Source organism: Neofelis nebulosa, chromosome 8, assembly GCF_028018385.1.
Source record: "Neofelis nebulosa isolate mNeoNeb1 chromosome 8, mNeoNeb1.pri, whole genome shotgun sequence".
NCBI lineage: Eukaryota > Metazoa > Chordata > Mammalia > Carnivora > Felidae > Neofelis > Neofelis nebulosa.
The window spans coordinates 8,748,065-8,768,266 of record NC_080789.1 but is presented as its reverse complement, the minus strand read 5'-3'; the positions used below and the strand labels follow the sequence as shown (position 1 = coordinate 8,768,266).

At 39.1% G+C, this 20,202-nt stretch overlaps 1 protein-coding gene across 15 annotated transcripts in view; it reads left to right on the top strand.

Moving 5' to 3' along the window:
• The window catches only part of TNRC6B (trinucleotide repeat containing adaptor 6B), a 257,779-nt gene that overhangs the window by 88,929 nt on the left and 148,648 nt on the right, over nucleotides 1–20,202 (top strand). For 9 of the 15 annotated variants that reach the window (XM_058682112.1, XM_058682104.1, XM_058682101.1 and 6 more), the window contains one exon: nucleotides 5,833–5,900. The exons of 1 other annotated variant lie outside the window; for it this stretch is intronic. In XM_058682112.1, the coding sequence (XP_058538095.1) occupies nucleotides 5,833–5,900 (68 nt within the window). Of the gene's footprint in view, nucleotides 1–182; nucleotides 2,077–4,278; nucleotides 4,368–5,832; nucleotides 5,901–20,202 lie in introns of those variants that run through there. 5 more of the 15 variants (XM_058682114.1, XM_058682107.1, XM_058682094.1 and 2 more) reach the window with 4 other exon arrangements.

The following is a 20,202-nucleotide window of genomic DNA, read 5'->3' as shown; positions in this document are numbered from 1 at the left end:
AATTTGATTATACTGTTCCGTATGATTCAGCTGTCTCTGTTATTTACTTAGTTATAGTACTGTTAGCACTGAATATTGATTTGGACAAAAATGGTGTCTTCTGTTGGAAGGACGGGGGAAAAGAGATCCATGTGTGGTGGGGTGGGGGGGGAGGCACGGGGAGTGGTCTGGGTCGGAGGGCAGCAGAGGAGAGTGTTGTTTTTATTTGTAAGCTTGGTGGTATTATTTGACTTAAAATCACATGTATGTAGTACCTCAATAACTTTTTTTTTTTATCAGATCAGTGATGAGAACATGAAAGTAATGGAGTATAGTCTATTCTCTTAATAATTTGGATAGTAAAGGAAAGGCTAAAAACAAGAGGATATTTGGAGGGTATCACAAGGTCAAAAATAATTTTTCAGAATAGAAGAGCTTATAACGTATTCGTCAGTTGGGGAGTAGGATTTGGTAGAAAGGAAGAAAGACTTCCTTAGACAGTAAGGTCCCGGAGGAGGTGTTGTGACGCAGGTCGTGAATGTAGAATATAAGCGGTGAGGGGAGCCTTGCTGAGCAGGGGAGAGGGGGCAGTGGGTGAAGGTGAAGACTCATCTGCACAATCCTGACGGGAAAACAGGGGCTTTGTGTGAGATAGGCTTTCAGGATGATCTTCTTCTGCATTGTCCTCTTCAGAAAGGACAGGCTAGGGAGGATGCCTGATGGATGGGTTTGGAGTCTGGAGGAGAGTGGAATAGGTTCAGAATAAATGAGTGAGGACGGTGGTGTAGGAGGTCAGACGTTCATTCACTCAGTTATTCAACCCAGCGCTTACTTAGCACAGGGAAGGCATTCAGAAGGTATGTCGAATGAATGACCCACTAGAAGGGTTGTGTTAGGTTCTGGGATACACAAAGATCCCATTGTTCCCCTTCAAGGCTCTCCAGCAGAGGGGAAGTGGGTGAACAAAGGGCCGCAGCTGTTGGCTGGGCCTTGCAGGGTAAATGGGAAGGAACACCTTGGGAGGTTGGAGGAGGCAGTGGTAGTTGTCGAAAGTGCCTCCTAGAGAAAGTAACTTTTGAACCAGTCTTTGAAGACTGAGTAACAGCTCAGCAGAAAAGACGAAGAAGGGCCTTACAGGCCAGGTGCTGCCATGTGAGCACTGAGGGGAAGTGAACTGGCGTACATTTGAAAAGGAACCAGTTTTGTGACTTCCTCCAGCTATGCTCTGCACTCCTGGAGCAGAAGAGAGAAAGGTAAGGGATTGGTAAGACAGAAACATCCTAACAAGTCGGTGTCCAGAAGAAGAATCACTGAAATGCCTGCCAGGAGGCTCTGAGTGGACTCTTGAGGACAGAGAACAGCAGACGTAGGAGTTGCAGTGGCTCTTCACAGGTTCACACGGAGGGCGGGAGGTTTCTGTGACAAACCTCAGTGTGGAGCAGTCCAGGTCCTGCCTGCTTCCTCACTGAATTGGGAAGGAGGTCAGTCTCCTGCTTAGGGCAGGTCTGGTGTGTCTGACTCCTTTAGGCTGAGTCAAGCGCCCTTCCCGTGTGATTGCATTGCTTTTTCACACTCGATGGTGATGTCTTTTTAATTGGAGCATCCACACGTCTGGACTTATGCTGTGCTCACAAGTGTAGCTACCATCTGTCACCACACAGCGCCCACTGGTTTTTGGTTGTCTTCCCCACTAATCTGCAAGCTTTTTGAGGGCAGAGACTACTGTCTTCGCCTTTATCTCAGCCCAGCACCTTGCATGTAATATGTGCTGAGTAAATGTTTGTTGAATGAATGAATGGTAGTGGGAGAAAGGTGAGGGTAATGGTGCAAGTTTTATGAATAAAAATCTTGAAACTCCAGCAAATGAGATCAAGGGGGAGGAGCGGTGGAGACCATCACATGAAGTCCTTGTGTTCTTGAAATTTGCAGAAAAAAAGAACGGGAAGTGGCAATAAGGAGCAGTGTTCTTTCTGGACCATTTTTATTGCCTCCTGAGATGATGGAGGCTGAGAAAAGGTGTAAGCCCTGCTGCAGGAGACCGTGTCTGGGGAAAAGCATTTGAATTGGCACTTAAAGGAATGAGTAGCAATTTGAATTGTATGTGGGCAGAAGGCCGGGGCGGCTAGGCAAATGCTTAACAGTATGCGTAAATGAACAGGGGGTTAAAGAGTTGCATGTTCCGCCAGGGCTTCAGAGTGGGTGGGGGAGGCAGAGGCGGATAAAAAGATGGCTTAGACAAATGAACTCAGCATAGGTGTTGGGGCACCACTGAAGAATTTCGAGGGGAGCGATGCAATCAGATTTGCATGTTACAAAGCCCACTTGATGGAAGTGGTTTGGAAGATGCCTTAAAATGAAATGGGACCTGGAAGCACAAGGACCAGTGAGAAGGCTTGTGCAGTAGTGAGGTTTAGAGAAGCTAGCCTTTAACTATGATGGCAGTTAAAGAGAATAAAGAAGGGGTGGTGGAGGGGAGAGCCATTTAAGAGGTGGAAGCCACAATACTTGGTGATTAATAGGATGTGGGGTTAAGGAGGGAACCTTAGATTCTTGTGTGATGACAGGTTTCCCCTGCTATCAGAAAGTAGAGCATTCCTGTGAAATCTTTCGTAAGTCTAAATGTTGCACCAAGCCAAGAAACAGTGACCATTTCTTTATATGGAAAAATCTTGGAGCATTCCCAAATCCAGAAAATAACTGCTCCTAGGCTTTTCTGATACTTTGGGACACGTCTTGCTCACGGATGCTGAGATGCTGACTGTAGTCTCAGGGAAGGAGTTTGGCAATGCCCTTCTTGGGGCTCATGGTGTGCACTGCCTCTACAGCGGGCTGGCTGCAGAACCAACGCTGAACGCTGTTTGGCTTTTTACCTCTTTTTTTGTAAAAGCAAAAATCCTCTTCAGGTTTTGGTTTTTTTTTTTTTTTTTTTTTTGGTTAGTGAAAATAGGCCTTTTGTAAAAGTGAAGTGGTATAACACGAACTTTCAAAAAGTGGGGGGATACATGTATCGGGTTCCTGTTTGGGGAGTTTAGTGAATGATGGTACCATTCGCAGAGATAGGGGATATAAAAAGGAGAGGAAGTTTAAAGACAAAGATATTATTTCATTTTGGAACTTACTGGGCCATCCAAGTGGAGGACTAGTATGCATAACATGGGGGCTGGGGTTAAAGATTGGGAGCCCACATGGAAGAGATTGCAGAAGCTGTGGGTTCCTTGATCATTACTTCTCATTAGAAATTGATTGTAGGGGCGCCTGGGTGGCTCAGTCGGTTAAGCGTCCGACTTTGGCTTAGGTCATGATCTCACGGCTCGTGAGTTCGAGCCCCGCGTCGGGCTCTGTGCTGACAGCTCGGAGCCTGGAGCCTGTTTCCGATTCTGTGTCTCCCTCTCTCTCTCTGACCCTCCCCCGTTCATCCTCTGTCTCTCTCTGTCTCAAAAGTAAATAAACGTTAAAAAAAAAAAAAATTAAAAAAAAAAAAGAAATTGATTGTAGATAAACCTTAAAAAAAAAAAAAAAAAAACTAAGCAGAGGCCAAGATGCACAATTCAGAATTCTTTAGACAGCATTGTTAAAGATGAAGGGTCAAAGAAATTTCTATAATATATATAACTGGGAGAATAGTCATTCTTGTCTTTAAGCAAATGATTGAAGGTTGAGGTTCCAAGGAGCTTAACAAACTTAAACAGTTTGTCACCTGTTTTTCCTAATTAAGGCACAACATTTATATAGTTAAGTGCATTGTGATTTTTTTTTAAAACATAGGTATGCACTCTTGTAACCCAACCAGATCATCTCTAGCTCCTCATAAATTTCCCTCTGCAATCCTGTTTTTATTTCTAGAGTTTTTACGTCCTAAATGTAACCTTAGGATGGGAGAATCCTCCCTCTCCTTGGCTAAGTCCAGTACGTTGCAGAGTCAGGAATTTCCTAAGATTCAAGTCAGAACCTGGTTTGAATTTTACAGTATGCACAGTGTGTGTCTTTAATTACTCTTGCCTATGCCTCCTCCTGTTTTTAATGGAAATTATGAACACCTCTTGATTTTCCTGTCCTTTCTGAAACTTAGCCTCTAAACTCTGTCCTGTCTTCTCTAGTATTCTTGGGAAATAGAGACTGTGGAGAAGATGACAGAATTGGAAAACCTTTTGTTTTCTTTGGGTTTCATCATGGTGTATGTTGTCTGTCTTCCAGATTATTAGGTTTTGTAAGAAATAGACTGTATTTTTCTGAGTTGGGAATAGCCCTGTCTGTTTCCTTGAGTACATCTGTTTGATTTTTTTAAATTATGCCTTTCAGGGGGAGTTTTCATGGGACTAATAGTCCCCTTTGTGGAGGTAGCTCTATCTCGGTCACTGATCTTCCAGGTCAATAAGCCATCTGGAATGGTAAAATGCTTTCTTTTTTTTTTCACTTTGAAATTTGTATTGAGAAGAAAACCATAGGGAGGAAAGAAACATAGTTAAAAGAATAATTACAAAACAAACACCTAGTTACCTACTACATAGGCCAAGAAATAGAATATAACCACAACCCAGGATCCTCCACATGCCCCTTCCTTACTGAATCCCCTCCCTCCCTTCCTAAGACAATCTCTAGCCTAAATTTGGTATGTCATTCCTTTTTTAAAAATAGTTTTTAAAAACTATTTATATACATACATGTCTATATACTCATACATACATACAGTTTTAAAATGTTATATTTGAACCTTATATAATGGAATTATACTGTGTGTGTATTCTTTTGTGATTTGCTTTTTCACCCAATACTGTGTTTTTATAACACATCTAGGTTGCAGTGTGTAGCTATAGTCAGTCATTTTTATATAGAATAGTGTTTATTCTGTTGTCTGGAAACACCATAGTGTGTATATTTATTTTACTGTTGATGGATATTTGTTCTGGGTTTTTTTTTTTTCTGTTAAAAATAATACTATTAAAGTTAAAAATACTAAAAAAATACTATTTTATATGTGTGTAAAAGTTTCTCTAGAATATTTATCTAGAAGTGTGACCACTAGTTTGTACAGTAAATACATAGTCAAGCGTACCAGATAGTGGCAAACTTTTGAAAAGTAGTTGTATCAATTTTCCTTCCCACCAGGAGTGGATGAGTGTTGCTATTGCTCTGTGCCCTTGCCAACACTTGGTATTGCCCAGCTTTAAAAACAAATTTTTTAATGTTTTATTTATTTTTGAGAGAGAGAGACAGAGACAGAGACAGAGAGCAAGCAAGGGAAGGGCAGAGAGAGGGAGACTCGGAATCTGAAGCAGGCTCCAGGCTCCGAGCTATTAGCACAGAGCCGGACTTGGGGCTCGAACCCACGAACCGCAAGATCATGACCTGAACCAGAGTTGGTAGCTTGACCGACTGAGCCACCCAGGTGTCCCAGTATTGCCCAACTTTTGAATTTTAGCCAACCTGGTAGCCGGCGAAATTAATTTGCAGTAATTTGCATTTTCCTGGTTGACATGAAACTGAGTATCTTTTCATTTGTGCATGTTCTTCAGTAAAATTCCTACTCAGTTATTTTGTAAATCTTTCAAGTATGTTGTCTTTTTTTTTTTTAATTGATTCCTAGCAATTCTTTATTATATTCTGGATGTTAACTTTTGTTACAGTTATGTAAGTTGCAAGTCAACAGTGTTTCCTTTTCTGTTCTGCAAATCTAGGCACCTAAGGAGAGATGCCTTGAGCAAATTTGGCAATTGAAAGCCACTGGCCTAGGCTCCTGTGCCAGACAGTATAGCACAGGGGCCATGTGGTTCTGCACAGGGCAGGCCCTGGAACTTTAAGTGAGTTGCATCTTAGTTACTGACTACTTCTGACCTGTGGTGCTTGCCTTTGCAGGTGGAACAGGAGGATTTTGTAATGGAAGGGCATGGCAAGACTCCACCTCCTGGTGAAGAAAGCAAACAGTGAGTCACAGTTTATTTAAAAAGGGTCCTATTACAGATCTTCAGAAGCACTTTGGTTAAACACGCTGAGAGTGTGTTTGCAGAGGATGTATATGTTGGGCACATTGTGGAGCTCACCAGTTGCTTTGGTGGCTATTAATGCATAGTTCCTATTTATAGACAGACTCACTGGAGGGACAAGAAAGTTGGCTTTGTAGATTTTCACACTTGACTAATCAAAATTTGTGTTACACTTTAGCAAAGGCTTTAAAGCTCAGGATGTTCCAAATTGAACTAATTCAGTCTGGTTGATTTCCAAAGAAAGTTTAAGATGGTATATTCTTTTCTTAGCTATGTCCTTAGGAAGTACACTAAATTAATAGACTGTCTTCCCTGCATTCCAAGTGTGAATTTATTTGAAATGTACTTCCTGAAATTCTATTCTATTTAGTTATTTATACTTCTGTTCTTTGTTTAAATAACAGATTGTTTCCCGAAAGGAACAGGAATATAAATAATATAACTTAGCCAACATTCTAAATTATTCAAGATCTCTCCCCTGACTTCTTAAAGAGTGATCAGTTTTAAATCTGAAATTGGGAGTCCTCGGGTAGCTTTTTGGTGACAGGGAATAGATTTTTTTTCCCTCCCTCTGCCACAGAACTTGAAAAATTGTGTTGCAGAGAAGACTGGTGTTTCATATGCCCTTTTAAAGGAAAAACAGTTAAGACTGCCTTGAAATACTGACATGACTACTATTTTTTATTCAGACAGTAGTCTCCTAAGTTGAATGGGATAGCAAGTGATTCATGGAATTTACCGAAAATCTATAGGGAGAAACTCCTCTCTCATCTTTTTTTTTTTCTTCCTAGAAAATAGTTTAGTTTTGATCTGTCTTATGAAAAGTATGTCTCCGAAACCCTTAGGAATGAATTATGCGGAATATGTTATGCTGCCATGAGGCCAGGTTCATTAAAGGAGAATGTTTGTCTTGTATTTGTTGTGAATGGAAACCAGGATATTTTCACAGCTGGTTTAATTTGCTAACCAGGCAGTTTTAAAAATAGCTTACAATATAAATCCTAACTTTGCTGTGTTCTGTGAAATGCACTTATATTCTACATGGGCTCATGGAATCAGTTCATCTTTAGCAAAGTAGAATGCCAAACATCTAGTCCCAGTGAAATCACAGGAACATTTCAGATGCATCTCCCTGTCCTCTTGCCCACTCCCCCAGCCCCACCCTCTGGTCAGAGGTCTTACAATATAAAAATCATAGTTCCTATTTGATGAGGGTGTTCTGTGCGCAAAGCACTTTGCTTAGATGCTGTGTATGTTCTCTCCATTCATTATAGTGTACCCTTTTACTCGGAGATCAGGGTAGGTAACTTATCCATGGGAATGCAGCTTGAAATGGAAGTTAGGATTTGAATCTGGATCTTTCTGACATTACAGTGTTTTATAATATCTCCCTGACCCAAATCCTCTGCCAGCCTTGGGAGCTGTGTTCCTGAAAAGTACCGTGGTTAGCAAAACTGTGCAGTTGTTAAGATCAAAGTCTCAGGGATAAGAGGGAGTTGGGGGAAATAATGAAAATGGCATTAAGCCTATTTTTGAAACACAGATGAAAGTTCTGTTCTCTAGAGGGTATCCATTTCCCAAACAAACCAGTCTTTATCTTTAAAAACCTGCTCCAGTAGCCCCTATCCTGTATCAACTTCTTTAGGTATTCAGGAAGCACTGCTGGGGCAGATTCTCCCACAAGTTTTATGTTATACAAACGGCGCTTCTTTTAGAGAGCTTCAGACAGGCTGGTGGACTTGCGTTGTGTCCTTACCTTGTTTTGTTTTCTGAGTCTCATGGTGCCTTTTCACAGATGAATCCTGTTGTGTTTTGCTTCTGGTTTTTTTGTTTGTTTGTTTTGTTTTGTTTATTTTTTTCCTGGTCCTGGTCTGCTGTCCTATATTGTAATGACTCTTCTCACTAGGCACTCCTCTCATAGACCTGTCTACCTCTTTGGTGGGAGTGGGTAGCAAAGGTGATGTGTTCATTTGTTTGAGGCAACAAAAATTAAAAGATACACACACACACACACACACACACACACACACATTGCATCTTAGAAGTGTAGTTGGCAGAGGATGATAAACTCCTGGACAGTAGGATCAAGGAGCTGAATACTACATTCTAGATCCTGGAAGTGTACACATTACTGAATGACTTATGAAATTCCAACTTATTCTTTTATTTTTTTAATTATAAAAATAATACAGTTGGCTCTTGAACAACATGGGTTTGAAATGTGCAAGTCCATTTATACATGGAATTTTTTTAAGTTTATTTATTTTTAGTAATCTCTACGCCCAGCATGGGGCTTGACCCCGAGATCAAGAGCCACACGCTCCAAAACTGAGCCAGACAAATACGGTACCATGCTGTAAATGTACTTTCTCTTCCTTATGATTTTAAAACATTTTCTTCACTAAATTCCTGAAACCAGTATTACACTAAATCTTAACTAACTAGAATTTAAATAAAAACTGGAAACAAAAATAAAATAAAACATGTTCTTTTCTCTAGCATACTTCATTGTAAGAAACCAGCATAGAGTACATGTAACAGACAAAATAGGTGTTAATTGACTGTTTATGTTATCAGTAAAGCTTCCAATCAACAGACTATTTGTAGTTATGTTTTGGGGGGTTAGAAATTATTCACAGATTTTCGACCATGCTGGGGAGTCAGTGCCCCAAACCTCCATGTTCAAGGGGCAACTGTACACGATTGTCATGAAACATTCAAATGGTAAATGTAGACACAGAAATAAAACTGAGACTCTTCTTTTACCTTCCTTCCCCTCCTGATCTTTGTAAATATTTTCTGTATATTTTATTTATTTATTTATTTATTTATCCATTTGTTGATTTGTTTATTTATTTTGAGAGAGACAGTGCAAGTGGGGGAGGGGCAGAGAGAGAGGAAGAATCCGAAGCAGGCTCTGCACTGTCAGCGTAGAGCCTGATGTGGGGCCCAAACTCACAAAACTACAAGATAATGACCTGAGCCAAAATCAAGAGTTGGATGCTTAACTGACTGAGCCCCCCAGGTGCCCCTGTTTTCTGTATATTTTAAAACAACAACGAAGTAGGGATTTTTTTTCCCCAACATAATTCTTCTGCGACTTGCTTTTATAATTTGCCATCTTTCACAGTCTACTTCATGCTCTTAATGCAGAATGTTCTGTTGAATGGATGGACTATAATCATTCTTCTCTAATTAGATGATTTGGTGGTCTCTAGTTTGATTACTACAAATAATACTTTATTGAACATCTTTATTTTTATATCTTTATTCACAGATGTATTTCTGTAGAATAAATTTCTAGAGATGGAGCTGTTGGTTCACGGGATGTATTTTTAAAAATATTTTAAATATATTTTAAAAATTTGTAATGTTTATTTATATTTGAGAGAGAGAGCCAGTGGGAGAGGGGCAGAGAGAGACAGAAACAGAATCCGAAGCAGGCTCCAGGCTCTGAGCTGTCAGCACAGAGCCCGACATGGGGCTGGAACTCACAAGCCATGATGAGATTATGACCTGAGCTGAAGTTGGACGCCCAACCAACTGAGCCACCCAGGCACCCCCACGGGATGTACTTTTTTTACATGGAGGTAGTTGCTATCAAATTGCCTTCTGAGAAAGCACTACCCATGATCCTTTCCATCAACAGTGCATGAGAATGCCCATTTCTTCTCCCCTTTGATGACAAAAAAATTATTTAGCCTTAAATTTTTGTCACTCTTGTATTTTATTATATATATATATATATATATATATATTTTTTTTTTTCAAGTAATCTCTACACCCAACGTGGGGCTTGAACTCACAACCCTGAGATCATGAGTCGCATAATCCACTGACCGGGCCAGCCAGGCACCCCTAATATTTGATTGTTTTAATTTGTACTTTTTTTTTTTTTTTTTTAATTTTTTTTTTTTTTCAACATTTTTTATTTATTTTTGGGACAGAGAGAGACAGAGCATGAACGGGGGAGGGGCAGAGAGAGAGGGAGACACAGAATCGGAAACAGGCTCCAGGCTCCGAGCCATTGGCCCAGAGCCTGACGCGGGGCTCGAACTCACGGACCGCGAGATCGTGACCTGGTTGAAGTCGGACGCTTAACCGACTGCGCCACCCAGGCGCCCCTAATTTGTACTTTTCTGCTCACTAATGAGATGGAATATCTTTTGTTAGTTTATCGGCTGTAGATTTTTCAATTTTATGTATCACTTATTTGCATATTAGACCCATGTTTCTATTGGATTATTTGTTTTGATAGTTTTGTAGGAACCCTTTATATATTTTTAAATTATTATTATTATTATTATTATTATTATTATTATTAAGTACAAGCAGGGGAGAAGGAGAGATGGAGAGAGAGAGGGAGAGAGAGAGAGAGAGAGAGAGAGAGAGAATCTTAAGTAGGCTCCACTCTCAGTGCAGAGCCTGATGTGGGGTCAGTCCCACAATCCTGGGATCATGACCTGAGCCAAAATCAGGAGTCACATACTCAACCAACTGAGCCACCCCAGCACCCCTGTAGGAGGAGTCTTTTATAAAATAGAGATACTAACTTTGTCTTTTGAGGTGTTTTAAATGTTTTGTCCCATTCCTTTTAACATTGGGGTATCTTTCATACGAATAAATTTAAAAACATTTTTATGTGGTAAAATCAATTAGCCTGTTATAGCTTCTGTATTTTGTGTTTGCTTAGAGAAGTTGTCCCTACCCTAATGTAATAAATAAAATACCTTAATTTTCCTGCTTTTTTTCTTTTTACCCCTACACCTTTAATTGAACTGGTATGCATTTTTGTGTATGATGTGAGGCAGAGATCTAAGTTAATTTTTTTCCAAATTGATTTCCAAAATGGCGCTCATTCATTGGTCTCAGTTTGTATGAATAGCCTATTTCACTTATGGAAGGCAGATGAAACACAGGGATAATATGACCCTCAAGGTCGTAAGAGCAAATTCTTACAAGGATTAGGACTAAAACTATTTTTATTAGCTGATCTACGCCACTTTCTTTGTTTCATCATGTAACATTTTTACCGTAGATTCTAGAAGTTTTGAAAACATCATTTTATTTCCATGATGTTTATTTCAACGGAACTAAGTTCTGTTAATAGGCAGATTAGGATAGCTATGCATGTAGAAAGCCGTCTTGAAAAATAATTGACTTTTGATATTGAGAAGTATCTGTGCTAAACTTAATGTTTACATCAGTTGTGCTGAATTCTGATGTATGTGTGAATAACATTTAGTAGAGTGTATAGCTTTAAACACTGTGTATGTGTGTGTGTGTGTATGTATATATATATATGTGTGTGTGTGTGTGTGTGTGTGTATACGTATATATGTATAGTTTCAATATTGTTGCTTTTAATGAGGTTTATTAACTATTAGTATATCTAATATAATCATTTTCTGAGGATATTTACTTTACAAGCTACTGTAACAAATCAGACAAGCTAAGTTTATTGCCATATAATTACTACATTAAACTCACACAGCATTAATCACATAATGTGTTTAACACAGGGGTAAATATAAAACTATAATGGCTTTTCAAAAAGCAGCATAAGCAGATACTTGCTCGTAGATTGTGTTTGACTATGGTTATTGAAAGCTCATTTCATATGAAATGTTTCCACCCAAGACAGGCTCTTGATTTGGTTTTATTTACGAGACAAGTGATAGTCTAGATGTTTGTAGGCAGATTATCTGTGGTAAATTATCAGTTTTGGTGTACAGTTGACCTTGGAACAGCACAGAAGTTAGGGGCACTGGCCCCCACGCAGTAAAAATTCCACACATAAGTGTTGACTCCCCCCAAATTTAACTATTTATAACGTACTGTTGACTAGAATCCTTACCGATAACATAAACAATCAATTAATACCTATTTTGTATGTCATATATTTTATAAAAACTGTATTCTTACAATAAAAGAAGTTAGAGAAAAGACAATGTTTTAAAATTGTAAGGAAGAGAAAGTACATTTACAGTACCATACTGTACTTAGTGAAAACAATCTGCATTTAAGGGGACCTGCACAATTCACACCTGTGTGTGTGTGGGGGGGCAACTGTATTAATGAGTTTGACCTCCTTTTTCATTTCTTTATTAAAATCTAGTTTACACACAAGTCTAAACTTTAAATCTCCATGCTCAAATTGACTCATATTCTCAAAAGATATTTGTCTTTAACATGCTGCATGCAATGATTCAACTTTTCTAGCACATTTTTGTTGATTAAATTTTCTTACAACTTTTGGTTCATTTTATGAAATTTCAGCATTAGAAATAAATCTCTCCGGGCACCTGGGTGGCTCAGTCAGCTAAGCATCCCGCTTCTGCTCAGGTCATGATCTCACGGTTTGTGGGTTCAAGCCTTGCATTGGGCTCTCTCTGCTGTCAGCGCAGAGCCGCTTTGGATTCTCTGTCCCTCCCCTGCTTGCTGTCTCTCTCCCTCTCAAAACTAAATAAACATTTTAAAAAATAAATAAAAACAGATCTCTCAAAGCAGGATCTCAAAGACACAGTTGGACACTCGTGTTCACTGCAGCATTATTCACAGCAGCTAAGCAGAGGAGCAACCTACATGTCCACTGACAGATGAACGGATACAGGAAGTGTGGGATGTACATACAACGGAATATTATGAAGCCTTCAAAAAGAAGGAAATCCTGTCACATGCTACAATATAGATGAATTTGAAGGGCATTATGCTTAGCAAAATAAGCTAATCAGCAAAGAACAAATACTATATGACTCAGCTTAACTTGAAGTCATCTAATGTGAAAATCATAAAAACAGAACATAGAGAAGTGATGATTGCCAAGGGCCAGGGAGAGGGAAGAGAGGGAATTAGTATTCAATGGGTATAGAGTTTCAGTTCTAGAAGATAAAAAAGGTCCGGAGATCCGTTGCAAAATGATAAGAATATACTTAAAATTCCACTTAAAATTCCACAGTTAAAAATGATTCAGGGGCGCCTGGGTGGCGCAGTCGGTTAAGCGTCCGACTTCAGCCAGGTCACGATCTCGCGGTCCGTGAGTTCGAGCCCCGCGTCAGGCTCTGGGCTGATGGCTCGGAGCCTGGAGCCTGTTTCCGATTCTGTGTCTCCCTCTCTCTCTGCCCCTCCCCCGTTCATGCTCTGTCTCTCTCTGTCCCAAAAATAAAAATAAAAACTGTTGAAAAAAAAAAATTAAAAAAAAAAAATGATTCAGATGGTAAATTTAATGTTATGTGTTTTTTACCACAGTAAAAAAAAAAGTTAGCAATCAAATTTAAATGTAGTTTATTATTTTTTTTATAAAAGAGAAAGCTTATATGCCTTTTAAAAACATTTATTTATTTTTGAGAGAGGGAGAGAGCACAAGCGAGTGGGCGAAGGGCAGAGGGAGAAAGAGAGAGAAAATCCCAAGCAGGCTCCGCGCTGTCAGCACAGAGCCTGACGCAGGGCTCAATCCCATGAACCATGAAATCATGACCTGAGCCAAAACCAAGAGTCAGATGCTTAACTGATTGAGCCACCTGGGCACCCCTAAATGTACTTTAAATGCAAAAGACAGCCTGGATTTCAAAGACTTAATACCCAAAAAAAAGAATGTAAAATTAATAATATCGATTTTATGTTGAAATGATCATCTTTTACATATGTTGTATTAAATAAAGCATACATATTAAATTTCAATCTCATTTTATAATGTGTTATATAGACAGCATCCCCTTTTTAGAGATTGTTGGTAGAATTAATTATATCAATTCCTATATTTCAGCTCTCTTGGGGTGCCATCTTTTTTGATTTCTCTTTTTCAAGGGAAAATCTGCTCAGAGCTTGCATGGGAGGCCTATATGGAAATCAAAGTGTTGAAGACAGTTTTATATTGATTTGGAGAGAAGAATGTGATTTATGGAATCAACGTTGCTCTTTATACTCTTCTGTGGTGTAATACGACTTTGTGCTGGAGGTGCTGTTTTTTAAATGTCTTAACTCCAGTATCGTGATTAAATTCTCTTCTTCCTAATTACATTCTTCCCAACTTAAATGTCTAGTTATAAAATACCCTTTTAATTTTTCTGAATTATTAATTATACAGACCTTTCATTAAGTCTAACAGCTTGTCCTTACCTTATCTTTATTTCTGCCTCTACTCTGACTCATTAACTTACAGCTCCGTCTTCCTCAGAATCATCTTATACTGCGGTGCAACTTTATTCTCCCTCAGTTTATTCTCCCCCAGTCTCTATACTAAGAGTAGGGCGTTCCTTGTTTTATATTTAGCCACCACGTTTAACACTAAGTTCTTTGGGAACCATTCTTCTGGGTTCTTCTTTTAAAAAAAATTAGGCAGCTCTATAGTATTTCCTAAAAACAAAATGAAGAAGAAGAAGAAGAAGAAGAAGAAGAAGAAGAAGAAGAAGAAGAAGAGAAAAAATATTTCCAAGTCACTTATTTTATACATAATTATCTTCACAATACAAACCTTGGTATTTGGCCATTAGGAAAGAGGGGTGTTGTTGTGTTGTTTTGTTTTTTAACATTTTCCGTATTCTACCATGAGTTTTTCACCAGTGTGTTTTCTTTAAACCACTGAAATATGTACATGTTGAAATAAATGTACTAAGAAGTACCAAATTGAACTCTGTAAACTTAGTCATTACACAGCAGTAAGCTGGACATCAGAAGAATAGTTGGGTTTCTATATAATCTTTTTAATTATTTTGAAGAGAAAGGAAATGAGTTTTATTTTCAAGTTAATTGGTATTTTGAAAATGCCACAAAGTGGTTCAATAGATGATAGTTATGCTCATGGAATTTTTGCTGCTGGGAATTTTAGCATAACCGTAAACATTTTGTACTAGGTCTTTGGGAAACTGTCACTTGCTAATAAATTTTGTAATTTGCATTGGAGTTACTTAAAAAATTAATTCTCAGGGCGCCTGGGTGGCTCAGTCAGTTACGCGTCTGACTCTTGGTTTTGGCTTGGGTCATGATCTCATGGTTCGTGGGTTCAAGCCCCACATTGGGCTCTGCGCTGGTAGTGCGTATCCTGCTTGGGATTCTCTGTCTCTCCCTCTCTCTGCCCTTCCCTTGTTTGCACGCACTCTCTCTCGCTCTCTCAAAATAAATAAACGTAAAAAAACATTAATTCTCTCAAAAAATTGCCTTCCCCCCCCCCCCCAGTCTCAGAATCATACATAATAAATTCTGAATTATATTTTATGAGGTTTCTCTTTGGTGTCTGGGCCGTGGATTAATTACAATAGGACTAACTTCAGGAATTATGTGTTTCATAGTTGAAAATGACTTCAAACTCTGAGGGCTGCTACTACTTACAGGTTCATGTGACGACTTTAACCAACAGTGCATAGGGTAGATCATGCAGCTCTTAGAAAACTGCGGTTAAGTTAATAATAGTCTTAATTCTGTAGCTTATATTTTGCTTATGGACAAATAACTGACTTTATGAAAAAACATTACTCAAAAGGCAGGATGTATTTGTCCAGTTCCTTGAAACTGGTGTTTTAAGGCCTCGCTTTGGAGATGTTATTGTCATGAAGTTGTAAAATGTTTTCAAATTTTTAAATAGTGTGATGTAAGTACAGGTGAAGAAATAACACATTCAGCTGCAAAAATCTCCAGGGGTGTCATGAAGAGAAGCTGGTGTTTATTTCTCCCCCAAATGTTCTGATCACTAGGCGGTGTGAATACAAGTTCTGCCCTGAGCACTCTGCCTGGGTTCCCTTCCTGCCAGCTATGTCTGTGGGCTGAAGTAGAGGTGAATAGAATGGCAGGGAGGAGGCACAACATGATGATGGCAGGCAGTGAAATGTCAGGTGAAGGCTTTTTGCTAAATCTTCAGCTCTGCAAGGATAGAGACTTTAGTCATCTTGGTCACTGCCAGTGGCACATACAAAATGTCAATAAATATAAATATATAAATATGTTGAATGAATGGAAATGTCTGAGTGTTAAGAAACCCTCCCTGGTCTTCACACTCACTTTGAAAATCTGAGGTGGAGCTATTAAAAATCCTAATCCCAGAATATTTTTTATAAGCAGAAGAAAAGTGAATTGCTAGTATATCATGTTTGACTTTATATTCAGTGCTTTCTTTTTTTTTTTTTTTCAAGTTTGTGTTTTTTTTTTTTTTTGAAAGAGGGAGGGAGAGAGAGAGAGAGAGAGAGAAGGCATGTGCAAGTAGGAAAGAGAGAGAGAGAGAGAGAGAGAGAGAGAGAGAGAGAATCCCAAGCAGGCTCAGCACTGTCAGTGAGGGGCCCGGCTGAGGGCTCAAATTCATGAACCATGAGATCACAACCAGAGCTGAAATCAGAGTCAGACGCTTAACTGACTGAGCCATGCAGGTGCCCCTGTATTCAATGCTTTCTTGAGGGTATTCCAACAGACCTGATTTTATCACTATTCTTTAGGTGTCTCTATCTATGAGACAGTTGTCGGTTATTGTTTATTTGGCAGAAGATGCCTTTTTCCTTGTTTCTGAGGTCCTCCGTAAGATGCCTTTAGCCTACCTATGCATATTGTTTCTATCGTTTAAAGGTCCTTGGGCACCTGGCTGGCTCAGTCAGTAGAGCATGTGACTCTTGATCTCGGGGTCATGAGTTTAAGCCCCACGTTGGTCACAGAGCTTACTTTAAAAAACAAACTAGGGGCCCCTGGGTGGCTTAGTCGGTTTTGTGTCCAGTTCCTTGGCTTGGCTCAGATCATGACCTCACAGTAAGTGAGTTTGTGCCCTACATGGGGTTCTGTGTTGACAGTGCAGAGCCTGCTAGGGATTCATTCATTCTCTCTGTCTCTCTCCACCCCCGCAAAATAAATAAATGGAAAGTTTTTAATAATCAATCAATTAGTCAATGAGAGGGTCTTTCTACCCCTGTCCAGTGGCCCCCTGTAAGGCTTCCATGCACAGCTCATTTCCTTCTCCATTAGATGCTTCTGTTGAGGCAGAGACCCTTCTTTCTGACCAGGAGCGAATCTAGGTTTTTGGGAATGCTCTTTAAGGAAAAGAGAATTAATTCAAATATGAGTTGTACAAAAGTGAACATTTATTTACAACGAGGAAAGAAAACCACACACACACAAAATGGCGACTTTTAAGAAGTGGACAAATAGAAAATTCAGAAAAATAGCACTAGCATTTCTATTCACTACTTAACACATCACTGTGAAACTTTTTTCTCTACATGTTTTGGCTGCATCGTCTTTTTTGCCCCTTTATGTTACAATGGTTCTGTGATATTTTCTAGAAAGAGACTAGAAAGATAATTCATTGTTTGTTATAGCATGGTTGACCACAGTAGGGTTTTTCATAATGACGAATCAACAAAGTTCCTTTCATCCTCACAACTTGTTATTAGTAACATTATATACATTTTTGAGATTGTTATCAACTTTGGGGAAATCTCTATCAAGTATCCTTTATATTGTAAGGCTTCACTTTTTCTTGTACATTGGCTACCCTGTAATACTCTGAATTGAGACATTTACATCATGATATGATCTGGCCCTGCACACTTCTGTCATGATACAGAGTAAGTTGGCCCAGTGTCATCTTTGTATGCTAGGATGGTTAACAGTAATTCGACATACACAGAAGTGCTAAGAACCACGTGAATATATTCCACTAAACCCAAAGTGGATTTGTCTCTAGTATAACTTTCCCTTTATGGATCCCCCAAATGCCTGCAGCCATGAGGGGAAAGCTGAGATGGAAAGAGACTGTGGTTTTAACAGTATGGGTTAAGAGTAATGAATGTATCTTGTCTTTGCACACTTTATAAAAAGTATCATTAGAACAAAGTTGGACTAGTCACACTTCCTAATTTCAAAATATATTACAAAGCTACAGCAACCAAAACAATGCCATACTGGCATGAAGACAGGCAAATAGACAAATGGAATAGAATAGAAAGCCCAGAAATAAACACTCACATATAAGGTCAAATGATCTTTGACAAGGGTACCCAGACCACCCAATGGGGAACAAAGGAGAGTCTTTTCAACAAATGGTGTTGGGAACACTGGCTACCACTTGCAGAAGAATGAAGATGGCCCTTTGTCTCACACACCATATATAAAAATTAAATGAAAATGGATTAAAGACCTAAGCTGAAGACCTAAAACTATAAAACTGTTTGAAGAAAATACAGGAGAAAAGCTTTGTGACATTGGACTTGGCAGTGATTTCTTGGATGTGACACCGAAAGTCAGGCAAGGCAGACAGATGAGACTACATCAAATTTTTAAAATTTTGTGCATCAAAAGACCCAATCCATAGAGTGAAAAGGCACCCTACAGAATGGGAGAAAATGTCTGCAAATCATATATCTGATAAGGGGTTACTATCCAGAATATGTAGAGAACTACAACTCAACAACAACAAAAAATTGTATAACCTGATTAAAAAATGGGCAAAGGGTTTGAATAGACATTTCTCCAAGAATATATAAATGGCCTATAAGCATATGAAAAGACACTCAACATCACTAATCATCAAAGAAGTGCAAATCAAAACCACAGTGAGATACCACTAGGATGACTACTATCAAAAAAACCCAAAAATCAAAACCCAGAAACAAAAACGCCAAAAAAACCAGAAAATAACAAGTGTTGGCAAAGAAATTGAAACCTTTGTGCACTGTTGGTGGGATTATAAAATAAGGTGACTACTGTGGAAGACAATACAGAGATTCCTTGAAAGATAAAAACTAGAGCTACCATATGAGCCAGGAATCCCCCTTCTGGGTATGTATCCAAAAGAATTGAGATGTTTGCATATGCATATTCATAGACAAATAGCCAAGAGGTGAAAGCACCCCAAGTGTTCACTGGCGGCTGAATGGATAAACAAAAGATGGCATATACATACACTGGAATATTAGTCAGCCATGAAAAAAGAAGGAGATCCTATCATATATCAACATGGATGGACCTGGAGAATGTTAAGTGAAACAAGCCAGTCACAAAAAGACAAATACAGGATGATTCCACTTAAAGGAGGTATCTAAAGTAGGCAAATTTATATAAATAGAAAATAAAATGGTGGTTACCGGGGGCTGGGGGGAGAGGAAAAAGAGGGGTTGTTTAATGGGTATAGAATGTCAGATTTGCAAGATGAAATAGCTCTAAGTGTCTGGAGATCCGTTTCACAACCATGTGAGTATACTTACCAGAACTGAACCGTACAACTGGTTAAGATGGTAAATGTTATGTTATGTGTATTTTACCACAATAAAAAGGAGGAGGAGGAGAAACACATTGCAGCAGAAAAAAAGCAGAGAGAGATCATTTGGGAACAGTGCTCAAATGGAGCTTTGGGAGAGCCCCATGACAGTGAGGGGTCCTGCAGCTTAAGCTTCCTTAGCTTCATACTGACGCATCTGTTTTGACCATTCTGGTCCTGCCCTTCCTTTGAAGTACAGCTCCACTGATCTGTAGTGTCCATATTTTCTAACTCCAATGTCTCCTAGCTGGAACTGTACAGTTAACAATTTATCTCACACTTTCTTGTTGACTATGCTGTGTACGTGTTTTATCTTCCAATTATAGGTTTTTAAGTGTTACGTTCTTTCGTACCCTGCAAATACTTAGGTTTGTAGTATTCATCGGTTTATTCCTTTGCTTATATGTTTGGTCCTTCATCCAACAAACATTCATTGAATTCCTCCTATGTACTAGATCCAGAAGTAAAAGCCACATTCTGATGCAGCGTTGGCTATTTTCACCTTCTGATTTTGTTGGGGTTAAGAATCCTGAAAAGCTTGGGGCACCTGGGTGGCTGGCTCAGTTGGTTAAGCATCCGACTTCGGCTCAGGTCACGATCTCTCAATTCGTGGGCTTGAGTCCTGTGTTGGGCTCTGTGCTGACAGCTCAGATCCTGGAGCCTGCTTCAGATTCTGTGTCTCCCTCTCTCTCTGCTTCTCCCCAACTCGCACTCTGTCTCTCTCAAAAATAAATAAACAATAAAAAAAAAAAAGAATCCTGAAAAGCTTGGCTTTTCCGTTTATATCATTTCTTGTTAGCCTTTGTTGTTGCCATCATTTGACAGTACTGGAAGTTGATAAAACTTAGAAAAGTCTTTGCCTTTCTTGTGTTCTCTACATAGCAAATTCCTACTCATTGTTTAGACTGTGTTCAAAATCTCATATCCCCTGTGAAATCTTTCCTGACTCTCCCAGAAGTTAGTTCTTTGTAATCCCATGGCATAACTATGTTATATCTCTGTTCTTTAATT